Raw genomic sequence first — 22,826 nt, 5'->3', positions numbered from 1 at the left:
GAGGCCATTGGCCAAAAGGAGAAGAAATAGCTGATTCTCAGCTGCCTAGCTTTTACTTTTACCGCCCCCCACTCCCCGCCCCAGCATCCTGCTCACCTAGGCCCACCTGGCTCTTTTGCCCACTCAGGCTTCAATTTCTTTTCTAAATAGTGTTTGCTTTGAAGCCAGTCATGCATTCACATTCCATCTCCACATCTTACCTGGGTACCTGGCCAGTTTGATACTCAGAGAGGTTGAGTAGCTTCCCCAGTTTTCTTGTAAAAATAAGAGTAATGTCTGTTTTAAAATTGCAGTAGGGTTAGTGATAGTGATAGTATGTGAAAAGTGCCTAGCGTATATATGTGTGTATATATGTATATATTTTAGACAAGTATAACATACAGTGTTACATTAGTGTCACATGTACAATATAATGATTCAACAATTAAGTACATTACTCAGTGCTCATTAAGATACTCTTAATCTCCTTTATCTTTTTCACCCATACCCTACCTCCCCTCTGGTAACAATCAGTTTGTTCTCTGCATTTAAGAGTCTGTTTTGTTTGTCTCTTTTCCCCCTTTGTTTTGTTTCTTAAATTCCACATATGAGTGAGAGTATATGGTATCTGTGTCTCTCTGGCTGACTTATTTCACTTAGTGTCATACCTTCTTGCTCCATCCATGTTGTTGCAAATGGCAAGATATCATTAATTTTTATGGCTGAGTAATATTCCCGTGTGTGTGTGTGTGTGTGTGTGTGTGTGTGTGTGTGTGTTGTATCACACGTTTTTAAAATCCATTCTTCTATCGAGGACTTTTTGGTTGCTTCCATATCTTGGCCATTGCAAATAATGCTGCAGTAAGCATAAGGGTGCATATATCTTTTTGAATTAGTGTTTTTATTTCCTTTGGGCAAATACCCAATAGTGGAATTGCTGGATCATGTGATAATTCTATTTTTAATTTTTTGGAAACTCCATACTGTTTTCCACAGTGACCACACCAATTTGCATTCCTACAATGTGTGGGGGTTCCCTTTTCTCCACAGCCTCCCTAATACTTGTTTTTTTCTTGTGTTTTTTGTTTCTTGTCATTCTGACAGGTGTAAAGTGATAGTTTATTGTGGTTTTAATTTGCATTTGCCTTGATGTGTGATGTTGAGCATCTTTTCATGTATCTGTTGGCCATCTGTATGTCTTCTTTGGGGAAAGTGTCCAGATCCTCTGCTTATTTTTTAAATTTTTTGGTGTTGAGTCGTAGAAGTCATTTATATATTTATTAGATATATAATATATATTTATTAAATTATATATTAATGTTTTAGTTTTTTTGGTGTTGAGTTGTAGAAGTCATTTATATATTTTAGATATTAATCCCTTATCAGATATATCATTTGCAAATATCCAGTGCAGTAGGTAGTTTTTTTGTTGATAGTTTTTTTTTTTTTTGCTGTGCAAAAACATTTTATTTTGGTATAGTCCCAATAGTTTAACTTTGCTTTTGTTTCCCTTGCCAGAAAAGTCATACCTAGGAAAAGTGTCTATCACTGATGTCAAAGAAATTACTGCCTAGTTCTCTGCTAGGAATTTTAGGGTTTCAGGATCCTACATTTTGGTCTTTAATCCATTTTGAGTTTATTTTTGTTCATGGTATAAGAAAGTGGTCCAGTTTCAATATTTTGCACATAGCTGTCCACTTTTCCTAGCACTGCTTCTAGTCTTTTTCCCATTGTAAATTCTTGCCTCCTTTGTAGTAATCGACTGTAAAAACGTGAGTTTGTTTCTGGGCTCTTCTTTCTGTTCCATTGACCTTTGTCTATTTTTGTGCCAGTACTATACTGTTTGGATTACTACAGCTTTGTAGTAGTATATCTTGAAATCTGGAATTGTGATGCTTCCAGGTTTATTCTTCTTTTTCAAGATGGCTTTGGCTATTCAGGGTCTTTTGTGGTTACATACAAATTTTAGGATAGTGCCTGGCATATATTATTACTGTTTTTGTAAGCTAACATTTATTTTTTATATATACTTGGTCCCTGCCCACTTCCCACCCCCAACTTTGTCCTCATCATAGTGCCTGGCATCTAGTAGGTCTCTAGCATTTTCCCTTGTGACACAATTTAACATATTATCTTGGAAAAAGACATAATTAACTTCTATGCAGAATTATGTACTTTATGGTCCTATGTCATGTCATGTCCTGATTGTGTCTTTATTTGTGTGCTTTGCCAAATGGCTTCCTCGAGAATGTAGAGGGGATGGGGTCTTGAATGCTGAAATATATGAATCTCCCTGTTGTAGCAACATGCTCTCTGTGCACATTAGGTCCTCCATAAACGTTTGTTAAACAAATTAAAATCTTTGCTGCAGAGCTGAACCTTTTGGGGACTTTGAAGGTAGCAGCATTTGTGTTGTTTACTAAATTTATACTTGGAAGAAAAATGAGTCTTAAATCCCCATTGACTCCTTTAGGATATATATTTAAAAAACTTAAAGGTGTTAAATGCCAAATGTCCTTAGGCCTCAGAGAGATTTAATACTTGTCCAAAATGTATACCCATGTATACCTATGTGATAAATTGCAGAAACTTCAGATTTGTTCACTTTTAAGCTGCTTTTTAGAAATGCACAACTGCAATTCCATATAATAGTGGGTAGTTTCAGAGAATATGGTGATCTCATGTAGAGTTGGACAAGCTGCAACTTGTAGACATGAACACCCAGCTCTGGGCCATGCTTCAGAATCCCTGTATGCAGAACCTGCTCTATTCTTCAGGTTCTAGTAACTAGAATGAGGAATACTTGAAGCATGTTGCACGGATGCATCATGGATGCACAGGGTAGGATGCTGCGTGTCCTCACTGTTTGCCCAGTGGTCTTAGATACCTGGGAGTGGAATCGTGATGAAATAGTCAAATCACCCGAGCCTTTTCTCTTTACTTCCTCCTCCCTCTCTCTCTCTGCCATTTTAAATGTGTATTTCATGATTTCATATTCTCAGTCCTCTTTGAAAAAATTTTCCTGTAGTGGTATCTCCTATGCTTTCTTGGTCTTTTTGACTTTAATTTTGTATATAAATTGTGAGACTTGTACAAATTTAAGAAAGATAAAATTGCTATAAAAATTATTTTTCTCTTTTTGTGGGAAGAGTTCTTTCTCTTTAGTATAAATGACAAGCCGGCAGATTTCATGGGTTCACTAGTCTGGTCAGCAATGGCAGGTGCATGATAAGTGCCCACTTTCAGAGGGATGGCTTCCTGGTGGGATGGTCAGGGTTCTTCTTAAAGCCGTGTTAATGCAAATAATCTCTACATGGAAGCCCTGCCCCGTGTCTCTGTGGGATCAAGTGCAAGTCTCTACTGCTTCTCACTTGAAGACTTCATTTAGAATCAACAAATGAAAATGTACATACATATCTTAAATACATATCTTAAATACATATCTTAAATACATACATATTATACTTTTAATTTCTCAAGTCTTTGAGCTATGCCAAAAATGCACCCCAAAAACAAGCATGCTGTTTAACCTCTAAGGGTTTTATGTAATGCTAGGTTTAACTGTATATTATTTAGGAGAAATTCCTCAGCTTTCTCACCTCCTCCTAAACAGGTTCCCTTCTTTTGTCCCCCTTAGTATCACCATGGTATAGACTGCCCAGCCAGGTGTCCTAGACATTTCTCTCTCACCTTTCATCATGGGTTAGTAGAGTAAGTACTAGATGGAGTCAAGAAATCCAAGTTCTTGAACTGGCCATGTTCAAGTGATTTGAGTTTTATCATCATTCATTTCTAAGAACCCATGAAGATTCTTTGTCTCCTACCCCTAAACGTCCTTAGCTCTTAGTGTCTTCATATAATGATGCTTCTGGAGGAAGGTCTTCCCTCATGTGACACCTGCCAGAGTGACTGTCCCTTTCCTTCCTCCTTGCACACACCCTTTGGTGACATTTCTTGACAGGAAGCTATGGTATCCCTGGCTTCATTCCCAGATCATCACTAGGGCAGACTCAAAATGATCTTTACAGCCCCTAAAGAAAAGGTGGCAAATTCTTAGTTCACAGAGTCTCAGTACTCTGTGTGTGAGTCTCCTGGTAGAACTTAGACTTGCTCCTTCATTGCCAATAAGACACAGGCTTGGCCAGCCCAATTGAGGCAGCCTTGCATTGTAGACTCCATCATTTCCAAGCCCCCTCTATGAATAGCATGATTTCTAAAACACAACCCAAGTTGGCACAAACATGTTAACATGTTTCAGAGTCTACTTCCAGAGTCTTCTATAATAATTCTTCAGTAAGACTTTCTGAGGAATTAGATTTGCACCTTCTTTGGGGTATGGTGTTTATAGATAACTTTCTTATTATAAAGTGTTTGTAATGGTGCCACACTTTTTCTCCTAAGTGAAGATCACAGTTTCTTGGTTTGTATTTTTAGAGACAGTTCCTTGTAGTTTATTTGTTATGTATAGTATCTCTGTTTGGAAGAGATGAAACCTACTATAGATACTTGGTCACTGGCAAGTGCTAATTTTGAGAATTAGAATTGCAGCAGTGGAGGGGTTTTCAGAAACCCTATCAGATTTCTTCTTCTTCTTCTTCTTTTTTTTTTTTTATTAATAACAGTCATCTCTTTAAGTTCCAAAGGGCTTTAAATAGTTTAGGGAAGTATTTATAATGCTCAAGAGTCTGCTTACTATGTAGCTATGCCATTGGGATACATGTGTATATATACTTAATTAATTTTTTTTTAACTACAGGAGCTCTTACCAAAGTAAAGGAGAGTAGGCGACATGTGGAAGAAGGGAAGATGGAAGTCCAGAAGGCTGATGGCATTCAAGATCGCTGTAACACTATTTCTTTTGCCACTTTGGCTGAAATTCACCACTTCCATCAAATTCGAGTAAGAGACTTTAAATCACAGATGCAGCATTTCTTACAACAGCAAATAATATTTTTCCAAAAAGTGACACAGAAGTTGGAAGAAGCTCTTCACAAATATGATAGTGTTTAATGACTGGACATTGGGTTGTGAACTTCTTTCAGTTCAAGGATATTTCTACGGCAGAATAAAAACTGCTATCAAAGAGCTATTGCCAACTATCAGTGGTGGTACAAGGATGGTTTTGTGTTGAACTGAAGCTCGCTGAATATATAATTATGTAGGAAAGAAACAGTTAATATGGTTATATAATAGAAACAGTACCACACATTGTAACTAAATTATACTCTGTATGCCTACACTACCATTGTAACTTTTGGAATAATGATTATACTATTTGCCTTATTGCTTTTTGAAGTATGGGTATTTTAGTGCATACTTTGTAGACCTCAAAACCCATGAAGGGTCTCAAAGAAGCTGGCTGGATAAAAGCCTGCTGTGGATGCCTTTTTACTCTCATAGATTGGGATTACCTAAATTCAACCTATTCTCTGTTTACAAACTCCAACTAGAGCAGCTATGCGACTTTGTGCCTTTAAACTCTTGGTTTTTCATTTCTCCACCCCCCTCCCTTTTTTTAAGTAATCACAACTTTTCTGATTGAAAGAGTGAAAGGCCAGTGCATATAATGACAAACCTGTTGGTAACCTCATATTGGCGCTGGAGGCGGGGTGGGAGGATCAGCCGTCATCAGTTTGCAGGGCAAGTTTTGTCTCCTGATACATGCCGGTGAGCGCTATAGAGGGAGACCTGATGCTCATCTTTCAATATGAAGTCTATTAGGGAAGAAAATGGTGCCACTCTATTCCCTTAGATGCTATAGTAGCATAGCCTCTTCACTCAAGTGTCCTGGAGACTTGGTGTGGAGATTGAAACGAACATGTCTTATAACACAGAGAAGGAGGAGTCTGATCAGTTGGGGATACAAGCACAGAATCAGTGATGACACACACTTGGTTTTAATTCTTAGGAGGGTTTTCTTTTCTTTCTTTTTTTTTAGCTTGAAGATTTTAATATTCAGTGTGATTTTTTTTTTTTTTTTTTAATGGATCTACACTGTTAACTGATTGAGACTCCACTGTGATTCACTCGTTTACTTAATCAAAAACTTTTCAGGGATGTCTGTAAAATTCAGTGTTATACGTGATTGAAAGTAGTGTTGGTTGATCTAAGGAGGGACCAGAAATAATTTCTACTATTCCAAATGCAGAAGGAAAAAAATAACTTAAAAAAAATATTGATAAGCCCCCAGGACATTTAACCTTAAAAATTACTTTAAGTATATTCTTTTATTATTATAAGGGAAATATGAATGGCTGATAAATACCAAAAAGATTCAAAAGCAGCTTAATTTAAAAAGCACAAAGAGATTCTGGCTTCAGATGCCAAAATCTCAATGTTTTTATAGTTGCTGAGCTATAAATAATGTGATTTTTGAGTTTACAGATTTAAAAATTGTCACTGAAAGGTTAAAGTATCTACTGTTTTTATGAAGTCAAACTTATACTGCCTCAGAAATCCCTGGATATTGAAATGGTAGAATGCAAGTAAAGAGGTCAATTTGAAATATTGGTGAGTCACATTGATCAAAAAAGAAAGGGTCAATTTGCAGACAGTCAAAAAAGAAACGATTATTGAAGTAATAACAGCAAATTTACTCTAAAAAATCATCTCATGTGGGTTGAATTTTTAAGATCAGAGTATCATAATTTTGATCAGAATTTTATACCTTAGGTAACTTAGAGCCAGATTTAACATCATGTGGCTTCATCTCTACTACAGATACATGGAATTGTAACCAAATACATTGCTCTCTAAAAGTAACTTTCTCTTGTTGATTGATTGCAAAATACAGTTCTATAAACAAAACCCATATATATATGTTAATTTTATTGCAGAAGTTTGGAGATTATAATTATAGCATTTAATTTAAGTTTGAGCCTATATCAGACAGATAAGCACTATGCTTTTCAAATGATTTGAAAATCAGTTTTATTTGCCTCTTTATTTTGATGATGGTTTGAATTTTTTTTTTTTTAAGTAAAAATCACTAAAGTTGTGCAGTGGTAGTATGGAAATTATCTGAGGTGTCTTTATGATTGTGCTTTAGCCAGGGTGGACATAGCTTAAATTATAAAAACTAAAGATTAAAGTACAAGGAGGTATAAGTTCATGCTGCCTACTTAGAAGAGAACTTTTGTTCTTCATAACTATATAACATTTATAATGCCACTGATTCATAAGGGGTTTAAATGAATTCTGTGGGGGTAGGACACCAGAATTATTAGTGTTCATTTTCATCTAGATCTTTATTTCTCTAACGTTCTTGGTCCTATTGAAACATTTCAGTATACAAAAATACTGCAATGTTAATACCCAAGAGAAAAGCCATCATAATGTGTATGCTGGTCATTATGATCAGTGTGGTACAATTTTTTAAAATAAACTATCATGCCCTTCATGCTATTATTTGTCTTTATTTCTGTAATTTGTAATTTTGATATGTGATGTATTTACAACATGAGGGCGTCCACTCAAGCCTGGTTTTGCTATTTTAATTACAATTGTTGATGTGCTGTAATTGTCATGCAGTGAGACTGGGTCTGCAGCCATGCATTATAACCCCATTACGCTCAGGCTGCTGTATCTAAAGGTACAGTTTAAACTCAGAACAAGGGAACACATTCGAAAGTGAAACAAAGTCCGTGCACGTTGGCTTGAATAGATTAGTAATTGGGAATAGAGTAGTTTCTTGGGCTTCACAGATACAGTTGTCTTACATGTATTGGTAACAACACAGCAGATTCTTAAATGCCAGTTTTTAATTGTCTTAAGTTTTGCTGCTGTTCTTATAATTAAGGACTTGAAAAATGTTTTAGTCTGTTAAGTCAAGCATGTAAAATTCATGTATCAACCTTTAAATGTCATTCTTTACCAAGTTCGTTGCTATAAGCTTTTTTTCCCATTTATGTCTTCATTTCTTCAGAATCAAATACCATGTCTGATACCTTTAAATCAATAAGCATTATCCAGTTCTCTCATTTGCAGTCTTTGGCTAACAGAATAAGTGAAATTAGGGAATTATTTATAGACTAAAAATGTTGAACATTGTTTTTATTTCACTCAAATGTCACGATTAGTGTAGATCAGTCATGTTTATCTTTTAAAAAAAATAAACAAAGGTCGCTTTATTTCTCAGCTTCAGTGGAATATTACAATTATTTTTTCTCCAGTAGTCAAGGAGGCATTTATTTAATGTGAAAGACGTAATATAGAAAAATAGAAGAGTGTCTTCACTGTCCCAAGCTTCCATCTGCAGTTGCAATAGGCATTGTTTATGAAACCAGCTAGTTTGATTCAAGCCCATAAGCCATTCGGGCAGTCCCACTGAATATCTGCTTATGTTAGTATCTTTCATAACTGTTAAGCATATAGCAGTAAATTGTGAGTGAGTTGTTTTGAAATAATAGCTGCTGTGAGTCTAGCACCTGACCCATCATAGGTACCTGAGTAAAGTACTTCACATCATCTTTCTTGGGGTCTGTCGCTGTTGATTGCCAGAAATAGGATAGCTCAAACCATCCTAATTCAAGATATAAAGGATCATGGTAAAGGGACCTGGTGAATCCCACATGAGGACAAATCCCATCTGGAACTAAGTTTGCCTTCTGTGTGGGGCTTTGTAATCTGTCAACTTCTTTTCTTTATGAATCTTTTATTCTGTTTTCTTTTTTTCCTCCTATGGCTTATGGCTTGGCTTTCTCAGCATCTTCAATATGTCTAAACTGGACCAGACATGGTTTAGTTCACAGGGTTCCTTAGGACAGTTGGGGACATCTGACTCAAGTTGGACAGGTCCGTCGTGGGGTGGGGGTGGAGTGGGTATGATGAGATGGAGAGGTTCTCTTACAGGGCATGTGAGGGAAGAAAGGAAATAGTTGTAACCCCTTAAAATGGACTTCATCTGGGAGTCCTCACAATAAGCCTGGAGATTTCATCTCCCATTTATAGATGAATTAAAAGGATCAGAGGCATCTATTTATTTTTGCCTCTATTTTTAAGATTACACAAACTGAGTGATGGAGCTGAGAGTCAAATAGGGATTTGGCTCACACCTGTGCTAATATAAACCAGGTTACATTGGATGCCATTTCCCTGCTTTTTAGAAACCCCAGCACGTTTCCCAGGTCCCCACTACTAGATCAATAGGTATTCTGTTCTGCTTTGTGCACTGGACATGAAAGTGCAAAGGGAAGCTCTGAAAGTCTCCTCTTTTTATTCATTTCTTTTGAGAAAGATGAGAGCCTGTGGTTCTGTCACCACATCCCCAACTGTTTATGTGCTACTCTGCTCAGTCTCAATGGGGGAAGCAGGCAAATGTAATGTTTCCATAGTGATACAAAGGGAGACAGGAAAAGAACCAAAACCCAATAGTTTCCCCTTCTCTCCATCTCCCACCTCCATGCAAATATAAACAGGTTTCAGTTGCCTCAAGAATGGCCCCAGCAAAAAAAAAAAAAAAGAAAAAAGAATGGGCCCAGTAGAACCCTAGACACTAATGTCAAGTCAAATGTTTAATTCCAGTTAGTCAGGGTTACAGTTAGCCATGGCAAGTTCCACTTGGTCACAGGTAGTAGCAACAGAATTCTTCACATAGTAAACTCTGGGAAGTGGTGAAATAGACTTCTGGGCAGAGTACAGAAGGATGTGGTGCCAGGGATCTAAGATTGGGAACCTGGAGAAACCAGCTGAGCATCTGCCTCCATTCCAGGCCTCTGAGCTAGGGCGCAGTTAATCTGGGATTGGGTCATGGCTAAAGCCTTTCTAGAGATCACTGGTTTCTCCACTTGGCACTATTCCCAGGATGTCCCAATCCCATCATTCTTGTGGCTGAGATGGAGCTCCAGTACTGCTATAGTGGTGCCTGGTTTGAAGAACAGTTTGACTTCCTTGGGTGAACTTGTACCAGTAGTCTGCCTAGGACAAGGCCAGTTGTCCCTATGAAGCTACCTTCAGAGGGGTTTAGAAATGTGGTTTTCTGTTGCTTTGAGTCCCATCAGCCTATCTGGAAATGCTTTCTAACTTGGAAGGGGCCAGATGCATCAGACCTTATTTTAGTAGTGGTTTAAATTTTCAGTCGCTTCAGGAAATGGCTCTCGGGGCTTAATAACTGCTGAGCTGTTGGACTTGTCTGCAAGCACAGTGGGGAAGCTGACCCAGCATTACAAATGAGAAAGGCAGTGCATTGGAGCTAGGGGTCACAACCTAGCTTTTCTACTCTGAATGACAACTCACCAACCCACACTGAGCCTCAGTTTCCTCAGTGGTAGGACAGGTGTACTTAGCTTTTATGGAATTATTGAGGGTGATTAGATTAAACAGTAAGTAAAGTCCTCGATCATTTTGCAGTACTACCTTTATAAATAACAAGGGAAGTGATAAAAATTCCAGAAGGAGGTACTTAATAAATAATAGCCACATGCCCTAACACTGTGTGACCTTGAACTAGTCACTTCATCTCTCAGTTTTCTATCTGCAAGGGATATAGTATCCCCTTCACAGAAGTCTTGTGAAAATTGAATGACAAATCAAAAGCCTTGAGCCCAAACCATGGCAGGAGTAAGAACAATAAAGATTCTCCATGTTTATGCAAGAAGGGATAAGATGAAGAATTTAACCATAAATCCTTGTATCAGTTGTGCTATGGAAAATTAAGGAATCCACACTTGGGTCCCAGTCAGGCAGGAGATCCTGCTTTCGGCACAGCTCTTTTCACCTTCTACCTGCTTTGACTTGCTCTCTCCTGATCCAGCTCAGCCCCAGCTCCAGACCCCTCTCTGGGTAAGTGCTCCCAAAATCCTGCACAGCGTCCTCGCATATTCCATTCTCATTCTCCACCTCACAGACTCATCAAATTCCTCCTATTGGGGTTGGGAGGAGCTCAGCTCTCCAGAGAGAACCCCTTTCCAATAAGGCTCCCCACTTGGCCTTAAAGAGCTAACTACCAGTTTATTTAGAAAGTGGTCCTGCAGCTCTTTAGAAATATCTGCAGAAGACAGCTCAGAATTCTGTTTTTATTCACCAGATTGCCAATGATTGTATTGATGTGTGCTGCTTTCACCCCTTAAAAATAATGTACTTGAAGTCTAGGACTATGAGGGGCAGTATGCTCAGTGTTTAGTATCTTAGCTCTGACCTCACACCAATTGCAGACATTTCTAAATGATGGTCAATGCAACCACTCTGGGAAATTGAACTTAATGCCTCTGAGTGACTGGAGTAACCATGCCTTGAATCAAATCAAATGTTGGTGTAGACCAAATTTAGACAACCATCTAGTAGTTTTAGAAAATGTAGTTTTCATTTTTGATTCAAAATGGTTCCCTTGAGGAGGAAAATCTTTTTTTTTTTCTTTTTTGAGGTAGGAAGACTTGAAAAAAAATTGGAGAACAGGTAAGGATTTAGCAAATTAGGTTCAGCTTGAAACTAATGATATTTCAGTGTATCTGTTGGTATTCTGTGTCTAGTTTTGATCATTTTTTTATTACCTGGTCCATTTGCGCACTCCCTTATGAGCCAATTGGAGTAGCAAGTGCCAGCTACATCTTTGGTACAAGGCTGCTACTGGGGGATACCAGTAAGTCCATGAGCCTGTGTTCTTTATCTGAACCAGGGAAGGTGAAACCTGTCATCCCAGAAGAAGGACTTTCTTGAAAAATGTTGCTTTTTAATGGCTCTTATTCTGGAATCCATAGAAGGTAAATTTGCCTTTTAGGTACTCAGGCTGACAGATGATTTCATTATAAATTGCAGTTATCTGAAGGATTAAAAACTATGTGTTAGTTGTTTTAAAAAAAAAGAAAGCTCTTTATATAGCAATATGGATTTTTTCCAAGAAAAAAATGGCAAAACTATTTTATATGCTATACTTTGAGTTAAAGAGGAAATAAATATATTTGTTTATATATTTATAGATTATTTCTGTAAGTAGACGGAAACAGTTGGTAGCAAGGTAACATTATTTGCCCTGGGGTCTGGGAACTGGGTGGCTGAGGGATGGGTGGGAGGAAGATTTTTATTGTATACCTTTATATCTTTTGAATTTGAATGTATTTTCCATTTAAGAAATAAAAATTAAAGATAACTGAAGATAAATTTTAAAATTGATAGAGGGACTACTGAAAAAAAAAATGTTGTATGAAGGAGGGTGGACTCTTAGCTCTGTGCCAACCCCTCCGAGACCTAGAAGCAAATTGTACAAGCATAGAAAGAACAATCTTGTCCAGACAGTGGACTCACAGTCATGACCAAGTCAGTCTTTGTTGTATTACTCCTTGTAGAAATGCTGCAGCATTAGGATGTGTGCTCTTCAGGAGAACATGTGAAGTAGACTGTAAAGGGAAAGATGACTGAACCATAGTCTGTTCTCTATGGTATGAGCTGTTCTTTTTGAAAGCAAAACCTCGCCTGTCCCTCCCTGTCCTATGAAGCCTCCCTCAATCCCACGATCCTGGTGTCTCCACCTTTGCCTATACCCATTATCACTCTCATGATGAAGTGGGAGAGCTTGATTCTTGTCTCCTGGAGTCGAAGAATGAATCTCGCGACAAAGAGTGAGTAAAGCGATAGAAATTTATTAAGCAAGGGTTCAGAGGGAGCTGTCAGGGGTGAGAGGGGTCCCGACAGGGTTGCCAACATGGGCCTCCACTGACAGTCTTTAATTTAGAACTGACCAGGGAGCTTGTGGCCTTGTCATTCTTGTGACGTCTTGGTTTGAGTGAGGACTGATGATAACATCTTTAAGAGCTTCCTTTTGGGTCTGGTTATCCTTTGTTGTTCACAGGCAGCTGTCATTAAAAAAAAAAATATATCTTCTCCACCCATACTTAGGCCAGAGTGCTCTGGTTTGTCCCCTTATCTCTTATATCTCAGCACTTTGGGGATTTTGCGTCCTGAGCCTGATTCCATGGCTCCCTACCCATCTCTCCCTACCAAGCCCCGCCTGTCTCTTACTCAATGGCATTTTGCAGCTAAGGACCCACAGACCATGGGCTGAGGTCTACTTCTTATTCCTACCCCTTAGACATTGAGCGTTCGGCATGCTCTTGACTGGATACTCTTACCAGCCATCACCTACATGATTTCATCCACAGAACTCTGCAGAACCATTACACAAACAAGGAAGCAGGCCTCTAGACATTCCTCAGGGGTCACTCAGCCAGAAAGAGGCAGCATTGGGATGTGAACCCAGGTTCACCTGACTCTAAGGTCACCAGACTCCACAGCATGTTACTAACCGCTGCACAACCTACTTGAGAAGGCAGGGTCCAGCGCTTGAGCCGCTGAGGAGATGGTGTGGTAGTCTCCCTGAGGACAAGCGCTGTCCCTGACTTACTTCTCCTTGGGAGGCGCTAGGCATCGGTGGCAAAGGCAGGAAACCCGTGGTTTGGAGAACAGGAGATCTTTGTGACTCGCCAGGTTTTCGAATAACACTGAATTGCATCTTGAGAAAGGAACAAAATGCCAAAATGCTAGCCCTCTGCGTCGGCACTATCCTCGCAAGCAGTCGGGCTGCTCCTGAGGACAGTTTTCCACAGACAGTCCTCTGTTATGCTTGCAGGGGACGGAGGAGTCGGCCGCAGGAGGAGCGAGCAGCCGGGCCGAGCCACAGTGCGGCCTTTGTTCAGCTGTGGGCCTGCTCCTGCGCCCCGGCCTGCCGGATTCAAATCTGTGCCTCAGCGACGGGACGCGTGACAGCGCATCACACCCTACAGCAGCCGTTTGGGGACGGCTTTTGTTTGCATTGTCAAATCTCCGTCTGCCAGGTTACTGCTCTTTGCTCTCCCTAAACACAACTGGCAGGGTTTGAAAGAGGAGCTCAAGCCGAGCTCCAGGAGTCCTGAGGAAGGCCGGCCTGTGAGCGGGAGGCCCAGGCCTCTCATGGGTCAAGAGCAGGGACTCAACCACCGTCAAAGCTGTTTGTGGTCTAAAGCCCTAAGTGAGATGAACGAGTAAGAAATTGCCATGCTGGTTCTTTTACTCCTTCATTACAGAAACTTTGAATGGGACCAGACTTCACGTCTTCCAACCAGCGTATTTTCTCCTGCTTTACCTTACCGGAGACCAAATCATCATCATCACTATGGACAAAAGGTAGTTATCCCACGTCCAGTCACATTTGAGTCATTTAGCTTCAAAAGCTGGATGAAGCCACCAGCACAGCAGAGATAACCCTAGACACTTGGGTTGATTAATTTGTTCTTTTGTCAACACATATGTAGTGAATTCCTAACTTCCAGGCATTGGTCTGGGCACTAGAATATAGCAATAAACAAAATCAGCCCACATAACCCGCCCTCATGAACTTGTATTCCAATGGGAGGAGATACAATACTCAAATTTGTGAAATATATAGGTGGTGATAGGGGGAAAAATAAAGTGGAGAAGGGGGGGTATGAGTAGTGAGGGGTGGGAGAATTTGTTGTTTTAAGTGGCCAGGACAGGCCTCCAACCTGAAGTAAGGAACTAAAGGATCTAAGTGTTGAACCATGTTAATACCCAAGGGAAGAACTTTCTAGAACGCTAACAGCAGGTGGAAAGGCCCTGGGGTGGGAAAGCTTACCTGGAATGTTAGAAGCCCATCAGGGAGATGGGATGGGATGGGTGTGGGAATAGGGTGTGGGAGGTGGAGGGTAGAGGCGGTGGTGGTGCAGGGCTGAGCGGAAGAGTGACTCCCAGAGGTGGGGGGATCCAGATCATAGAAGGCCATATACAGTGTTGTGAGGACTTTGGCTTTCTCTCTGAGATGGGGAACCTCAGGAGGGTTTGAGCAGAAAAAAATCTCATGATTTACTTCGAGTTGTGACAGGGCCACTTTGGCTGACCTATACGGGGTAGCAAAGGCAGAAACAGGGAGACCAGCTAGGAGACTTTATGATAATCCAGATATGATGGGGCCCACACTAAGGTGGAAGCAGCAAGAGCAGCCTCCTCAGTGGAAGCTGAAGAAGTCAGGTTGAGTTCCTTGACCAGGGCACCATGTCCCCAGTGTGGAGCTTAGCAAGCCCAAGCATAGCATCTCCCTTTGCTTTCTAGCCTTCATGGCTGATGATTGCCCTTTCGATGGATAACTTCTTTATAGTTTAGTGATCTATCTTGCTCTGATTCAAGGGCCATCCATTCTCCTTTGTTCTCTCTTGATGTATTAAATACTGATTTTATAACTTGGCGCTCAGAAAATTCTTACGTTCTTAGGGGCCACCTCATCACTGTTCCCCCACCCCCAGGTATAGTAGCCTGCCTAGAGAGGTCTGAACAGAAAGTTCACTTCCAAGGTTCTGGGGCGGTGGGCGGAGTGGGGGCAATCCATATGTCGGCAGGAGATTGGCCATCCTGGTTATAGCCAAGAATCTTTGCTTTCTCCAGCACAGTTATATCTGCCTGGTTGCCACAGTGGCCCCGCTGACCAGTGCTGGTGTCTCCAACATAGAGGCTGAGGGCTCAGCAGATGTCTCTCCATCCACCCTGGGGACCTCAGAACTGCCTGGAGGAGGGTGTGGCCATGTGACATTTGCAAGTGGAATGGACAAACTTTAACAGACTGTTCGTAATTCTTTTTTTTTTTTAACTTTTATTTATTTATGATAGTCACACAGAGAGAGAGAGAGGCAGAGACACAGGCAGAGGGAGAAGCAGGCTCCATGCACTGGGAGCCCGACGTGGGATTCGATCCCAGGTCTCCAGGATCGCGCCCTGGGCCAAAGGCAGGCGCCAAACTGCTGCGCCACCCAGGGATCCCTGTTCGTAATTCTTTTGGATGCTTCTCCCTCCCTTCATGTGCAAACATCTGGCCCATTGCCCTTGGTGGTTGGTTGTGGTTGGGCCTTCACTGTGCCCTGTGCTCTGCCTGCTGGCCAGGGTGCCTCTGCTATACCCCACAGTATCAGTGAGACTTTTTATTGAAACTTCCTTTTGCTGCCATTTGTTGATCTTTTTTTTTTTTTTTTAAACCATTGTTTCCCTTTTAACAACTATCTGCAAATGAGTTAATAAGACTTTAGAGGATTCCTTTGCCAGTCTCTCCTACTTTCAGGATGGTATTTTTTGGCCCTGGCTTTCCATTAGCATCACCTGGGGAACTTTTTTGGCCCTGGCTTTCCATTAGCATCACCTGGGGAACATGAAGATGCCTGGACCACACTCTAAACCCACTGAATCAGACTCTAGAGAGTGGGGCAGAGGCTCCGGTATGTTTTAAAAGCCTCCCTTGCCCTCCCCACCTGATGATCCTGATGCACAACTTTGCTTTCTTTCTTGAAGGCAATATAAACAGGGCCTAGCACCAGCAGGCTGTTTGGGCTGCTCATTTTCTAAGGCGCTCAAAGGTCCTCTCTTGTCTAAGTGAGGTTATATGGAGAGTCAGAGAGAATCAGTGAAAGGACTGAAAGAAGAAAACATTCATTATGTAAATTTAAATGTCTGTTCCATTACCAGAACACATGGCCTGCAATGAACTATGAATTAATATAATTTTAGTCTGTAATCCATTTGAAAAGCACAATTTTATTTCATTGTATTTTGTATGGGTTAAGAGCAGTGAACTGTTAAATACAAATGATTAAAATATACCACAAAATGTTTTTCAGTCTTTAATGCATCGAGGTTTTAGAGAACTGGAAGTGGTTCCAGCTTGCCTGGTGAAAAGGGGCTCCTCTGGGAAACAGCCAGGGCCTGGAGGAAAGAGTACGGGGCAGCGAATCCCAGGAGCCAGGTCTTCCTTCTCTGGCCCTGAGACTCTGGGCAGATCCCTTAATCCTCCTGCAAGGAAGGTTCCGTGATTCTATTATGAAGGCGTGGAAACCGGTTCAGAGAACACAAACCAGCTAATTCTGTAAACGTCTTTGTGCAGCGTTTTTAGAGTTGACCGGTTTTCTCCTGTGCCACCCCACCCACACACCACACTGGACATCATGCCAGCTAGCCTTTTGTAAGCTGTTTCCTCCGCCAGTGAGGCCTTCCAAGTCTTCTTTGTCTGGCTGAATCCCACTCCTCCTTTGGGACTGGATTCAGGCATTTCCTCCTCCTGGCAGCTCTCCCTGTCCCGCCTTCCTACCCTAACTCAGTGAGGTATCCCTCCCTCCCTGTGCTCCCAAGGTGCCCATGCTTTCCTCTGCCTTGGCCTTTCTTACATTTAATAGAATTCTCGTGCCTGCTTCTCCTCCTTCTCCACTCAGTCAGTACTTTCCCGTGGTTAGCACAGTGCTTGGCATATTTATAGATTTATTTGAAGAATGAAATAAGACTGGGTGACCCAAAGGTACTACCGTCCCCATGTTGTGTTCTATTTGCTGTGCATTTACAAGCAGGACAATTTGTTAACAGGAATTTCTTTGGTATAATTTTCCTTTTATTTTAAATTGATTGACAAGATCTTGCCAAAAGCAGAGGGAGAGGTTACCTCTGGCAGCCCTCTCTTTGGTGAAAATCTAAAATCTTCAACATCCATGGTAACGACACAATGTTTTATCAAGCTTTTATTGATAGGCTTCGGGTTGCTTACAGATTTTGTCACAAATAATGTTGCCCTGAACTTCTGTGGCCACTGTATGCGTTTCCTATTGTTGCTGTAACAAATCATTATGAACCTGGTGGCTTAAAACAACGCAAATTATAACCTTCCAGTTCTGGAGGTCAGAAATCTAAAACAGATTTCATTGAGCTAAAATCAAGGCATCAGCAGGGTTGCATTTGGCTCTGGAGGCTCTTGGGGGAGAATCCTTTTTCTTGCCTTTTTTAAAAGCTTCTAAAGACTGCTATATCCCTTTGCTTCTGGCTCCCTTCCACCTTAAAAACCAGTAAATGTGGTTGAGTCTTTTCAAATAACTCTTACACTGACTCCTTGGCCTTCCTCATAGAGATTTAAATGACCCTCAGGGTTACATAGGGCCCACCTGATATAATCCAGCAGCATCTTTTTTTTTTTTTTAAGATTTTATTTATTTATTCATGAGAGACACACACACACACAGAGAGAGAGAAAGAGGCAGAGACATAGACACGAGGGAGAAGCAGGCTCCATGCAGGGAGCTTGACGTGGGGCTCAATCCCAGGACCCCAGGATCAGGCCCTGAGCTGAAGGCGGTGCTAAAGCGCTGAGCCACCCAGGCTGCCCCAGTCCAGCAGCATCTTATATTAAGGTCAGCTGATTAGCAACCTTAATTCTATCTGCAATCTTTATTATCCCCTGTCATGAACATGACATATAGCTTCTCAGGTTCTGGGGACTAGGATATAGACATTTCTAGGGGACCATTATTCACTTTGCCACAGTCCTATATCTTTGACATTTGTATGATCATCTCTGTGGAATAAATTAACAAGAAATGAACTTACAGAGTTGTGGGGAGGGGGAGAATGCACAAAAGATTTTACTTGCCCTCTTAAAGGTTTAAAATTTCTATTAACACTTGTATTCAAGCCCCTATTTCTTCTCACCCTGACCAATTCTGAATATTTTAATGTTTTAAATCTCTGCCAATCCTGTTGTTTAAAATCAATTAGTATACAGAATTTGAAAACTAAACAAATCTGAGATATGTTGACATTAAGAAGCTGATGAGATGCAGAAGTATCTATGATCCAAAAGCTGATCTTTTTTGCATTCTCTAAGTACCATCAGTTGATGAATAAAGATGTGGCACTGAATCAATAGTAAAGGAAATACACTATGACCAATATTTTCTTGTTAGCCATTCACAGATTTATTAATTTACTAATTAGTCCATTAGTATCTATCATACTCTTAATGCATGCCAGGGACCACCTGACCTCTAGGAATTTACAAGCAGTAAAAGAACTAAGTTACAAGTGATGGCAGATGATTTGAGAATTGACTGTACTTGTGTAAAATCTATCCATACAATTCACATGATCTCATAATGGATCATCTTTATTTTTGACAACTTCACACTTTTACCTAAATAGTTGGGAATCATGCAATATCAAAATATAACATACAGTTGCCAAAACTTTGAGTGTGAAAATTTGTCAAGTTTCAAAAAGTGATCTAAAAAACTGATTAACTGAATTAAGCTGGTCACAAAAAGGCAAGTTCCACTCATATGAGGGGCCTAGAGTTGTCAAATTCACAAAAAGAAAATAGAATGGTGGTTGCCAGGGGCTAGGGAGAGGGGATAGTGGAAGTTGTTTAATGGGTAGAGCATTCTAGTTTTGCAAGATGAAGAGAGTTCTAGAGGTTGGTTGCACAATAGTGGGAATGTACTTAATGCTACTTAAACAATACACTTAAAAAGGAATGAGACGGCAAATTTTTTGTCATTTATGTTTTACCACAATTTAAAGAAAAATCTAAAAAAAAAAACCAACATGAAAAAATGCTCAACATCACTCAGCATCAGGGAAATACAAATCCAAACCACAATGAGATACCACCTCACACCAGTCAGAGTGGTTAAAATTACAAGTCAGGAAACAACAGATGTTGGCAAGGATGCAGAGAAAGGGGAACCCTCTTGCACTGTTGGTGGGAATGCAAGCTGGTGCAGCACTCTGGAAAACAGTATGGAGGTTCCTCAAAAAGTTGAAAATAGAACTACCCTGTGACTTAGCAATTGTACTACTGGGTATTTACCCCAAAGATACAAATGTAGTGATCCTAAGCAGCAGCTGCACCCCAATGTTCATAGCAGTAATGTCTACAATAGCCAAACCATGGAAAGAGCCCAGATGTCTGTCGACAGATGAATGGATAAGGAGGATGTGGTATATTTATATCTACAATGGAATACTACTCAGCCATCAAAAATGATATCTTGCCATTTGCAATGACGTGGATGGAACTAGATATCATACTAAGTGAAAATAAGTCAATCAGAGAAAGACAATTATCATATGATCTCATTCAAATGTGGAATTTAAGAAACAAAACAGGATCATAAGGGATATAAGGCTGATGAATCACTGACTTCTACCTCTGAAACTAATAATACATTATATGTTAACTAATGAATTTAAACATATAAAAAAGAGTTAAAAAAAGAAACCCAATTGGTTATCTACTAAGCAGTCATGAGAGGAAGTTACTACAAACATTTTTTGAGTACCAACCATGCTGAACATTTCCAAGCATCATCTCATTTAATCCTCACAATGACCCTGGGTGGTAGGGATAATTGACCCTATGTTGTAGATGAAGAAACTAAGTAACTTGCTTGCCCAGAGTCACCCAAACTGGGATTTGAGCCTAATTTGTCTTTGTCCTGAATCCTCATGCTTGACAATTAAAGGTCACGTGTGAGATGAATGTGATTTCCATCGAGCACCATCCAAAGTATTCTCTAACGTAGAAATGCTCTTATTAAAAACAACACAAGAACACAATTACTTAACTAGGATATAAAATTCCTAGAAACATGAACTGGCTTCTCCAGCTAAGGTTTATCTTACTAAATAATTATAGCTTTCACTTCCTACCCACCCGCCCCAACATTTCCTCTTTTCTCATTCTTTGTGTCTTTCATTATTAATGTCTGCATCAAGGTCACATAGAGCAGTACAATCCATATTGAGGTAACAGAATTAAATTTGTCCCTGCCTGTACCATTCTTTCATTCAGAGTAGGCTGGGAAAGATCTGTAACGGACAAAGGACATGCCCCTCCTGTCTCTGCTCTGATACAGGCCCTCAATGATGTCACATAAAAAGTCATTTCCTGCTTGATTCTTATCTGTAGTGCTGACCAAATTAATAGCTTTACTTGTGTGTAATGGAATTTGGAAATACAAGTAAAATCACTTCCTATTGGGGTTTATAGTTAAGTCCTTTAAAGTTCATGTACTGGATGCTTTTTTGTCTCTGGAGACCATGAGGTCGTTTGATGTAGAAAAGGAACAAGCCATAATTCATAAAGGAACAGGCTGAAATCCAGTGACAGTCATGGTTTACCGTCTATCTATGTTCTGGTGAACGTATTTCCAAATCACAAACCTGCTTAAGATTTGCAAGGAGTAAAACCTGACTTACACTAGCATGCAGGTTTTAAATGTAATTAAAAGGTTTGGCTGTTGTTAAAAACCAAATCACTACATGTGGCTCTTTGAAGAAGTCCTCAGCAGCGTAGGGCAATGACAAGATCACCAGACTTATAGTCCTATTTTGACAAGAGGATCTGGAGCTGACTAACCCAGAGGAGACTGTGGCACCGAGTGACAAAGCATGTGTGTGAAAATGTAAACTGTCAAGCATATTCCCCAGGGTCCCTATTCCATAAGGAGAGAGAGAGTGGCGCCCGAATCTGGGGACCAGGCTGGAAATTGAGTAGTCACTACCAAAGAGGTGGCCTCTAAGTTAACATTTAATCAGTTATAAATGTCCATATTTAGATGGCTCTATAATCAATAGTCAAACTAGCAAATCAACCTTCACTGAAAACCATTTGCCTCCTTTACCCCTTTTTATTATCATAAATTCTTCCCTTTGTCCCCCAAAATGTATCCATTCATTGTCAAATGCCAAAATAGGGTGCTTTTTATGCAAAAGATGGAGAGTGACATTTGCTCTGCAGAATTAATGGCCTTGAGAATGAAAATACTCAGTCTACTGACTCTCGACTTTTAAATAGAACTTGTGTCTTTATTATTCCCCTTATCAACAGGAAGCAGATATACAACGGACAGAACTTGATGCAAAGCAACAAGTTTTAAAATTTATGTATTTTTCTTCAGACTGTGATTATTTTTGGAAGCTTGACATCCAGTTTGGCTTTTTCTAAAATGATGTTTTTATTTCTCTGATGATAAGATTAATACATGATAAATAATACCTGATAGAGGAAAATATTATAAAAACGATCGCTACTATTTTTTGAGCAGTTTTACTTTACTAGGCACCTGGCCCCCTGACCTTGCCGACCCTCAGGCAGCACTGTGGGGAAGGCATGGATATTTCTCCCTTTACTGACAAAGATGCTTAGGCACCAACGCTCAGTGAGAGTCCCAAAGGAAAAGATGAAGCGGATTTAAATCCTGGTCATCGAACTCCAGAGCCTGCATTCTTCACAGCAATAGATTCTTTGATGTTTGCTTCTTGTTTATAAATAGGGAGACAGAAAAATGTGGTGTTAGATGTAAACATTCTTTATACCATATGAGTAGAATATAGTGGTTATGGGAAAAGGAGGAAAAGAAAAGGGACCATCTCTCCGCTGCCTTTGGAGGCATGGCCTCCAGCTAGGCTCCACCTGACACTCCACCTTGCTATCCCGTAGAGGTAGCTACGACCTTGGCAGGCTGACCAACCTCTCAAGAGGCCTCTGGAGTCCCTCTCCTACAGTTCATGTATGATCTCATCCATGATTTTGTATGGATCTTTTTGTATGTCTCTTTCTATTTGAAGCAATTTGAGCAATTTCACTCTTCTGTGGATGAATCCCAACTGGTGTGACGTATACATGGGTATATGATTTCTATAGTTGGAATCCAACACAGATTTATAAACTGCCTTTCTCAACTTAATATTTTCTCATAAACATTTAAAAAAATTGGGGGCACCTGGGTGGCTCAGTCGGTTGAGCACCTGCCTTTGGCTCAGGTCATGATCCCAGGGTCCTGGGATTGAGCCCAGTGTGTTGGGCTCCCTGCTCAGTGGAGAGTCTACTTCTCCTTCTCCCCTCTGGCCCTCCCCCTCCTCACTCATGTTTTCTCTATCTCAAATAAATAAATATTTTTTTTAAAAAAGAAAAAACATTTAAAAAATTTCCAAATCAAATGTTTGCCAAGAGGGTAATATTCATTCATATAAATGTGGCAACATTTACTTTCTGTTCCTTTGTTAGTAGACACTTAGATTGCCTCCAGATTTTTACTTCTTATAAATAGGTATTTCTTTGACAC

General features: G+C 40.2%; 1 protein-coding gene across 5 annotated transcripts in view; it reads left to right on the top strand.

Annotated features, from left to right (window-relative positions):
- SNX18 (sorting nexin 18) overlaps positions 1-22,826 on the top strand; it is a 141,221-nt gene that overhangs the window by 21,787 nt on the left and 96,608 nt on the right. Inside the window, exon 3 of one of the 5 annotated variants that reach the window (XR_005358466.1) lies at positions 4,736-4,870. The exons of 3 other annotated variants lie outside the window; for them this stretch is intronic. Coding sequence is in view for 1 of the 2 variants with exons in the window: in XM_038535109.1 (XP_038391037.1) it covers positions 4,736-4,989 (254 nt within the window). In the remaining variant the exon portion in view is untranslated. Of the gene's footprint in view, positions 1-4,735; positions 8,109-22,826 lie in introns of those variants that run through there. One more of the 5 variants, XM_038535109.1, reaches the window with a different exon arrangement.

Source organism: Canis lupus, chromosome 4, assembly GCF_011100685.1.
Source record: "Canis lupus familiaris isolate Mischka breed German Shepherd chromosome 4, alternate assembly UU_Cfam_GSD_1.0, whole genome shotgun sequence".
Lineage (NCBI taxonomy): Eukaryota > Metazoa > Chordata > Mammalia > Carnivora > Canidae > Canis > Canis lupus.
Note: the sequence above shows the minus strand (reverse complement) of the source record. Positions and strands in the feature narration are given on the sequence as shown.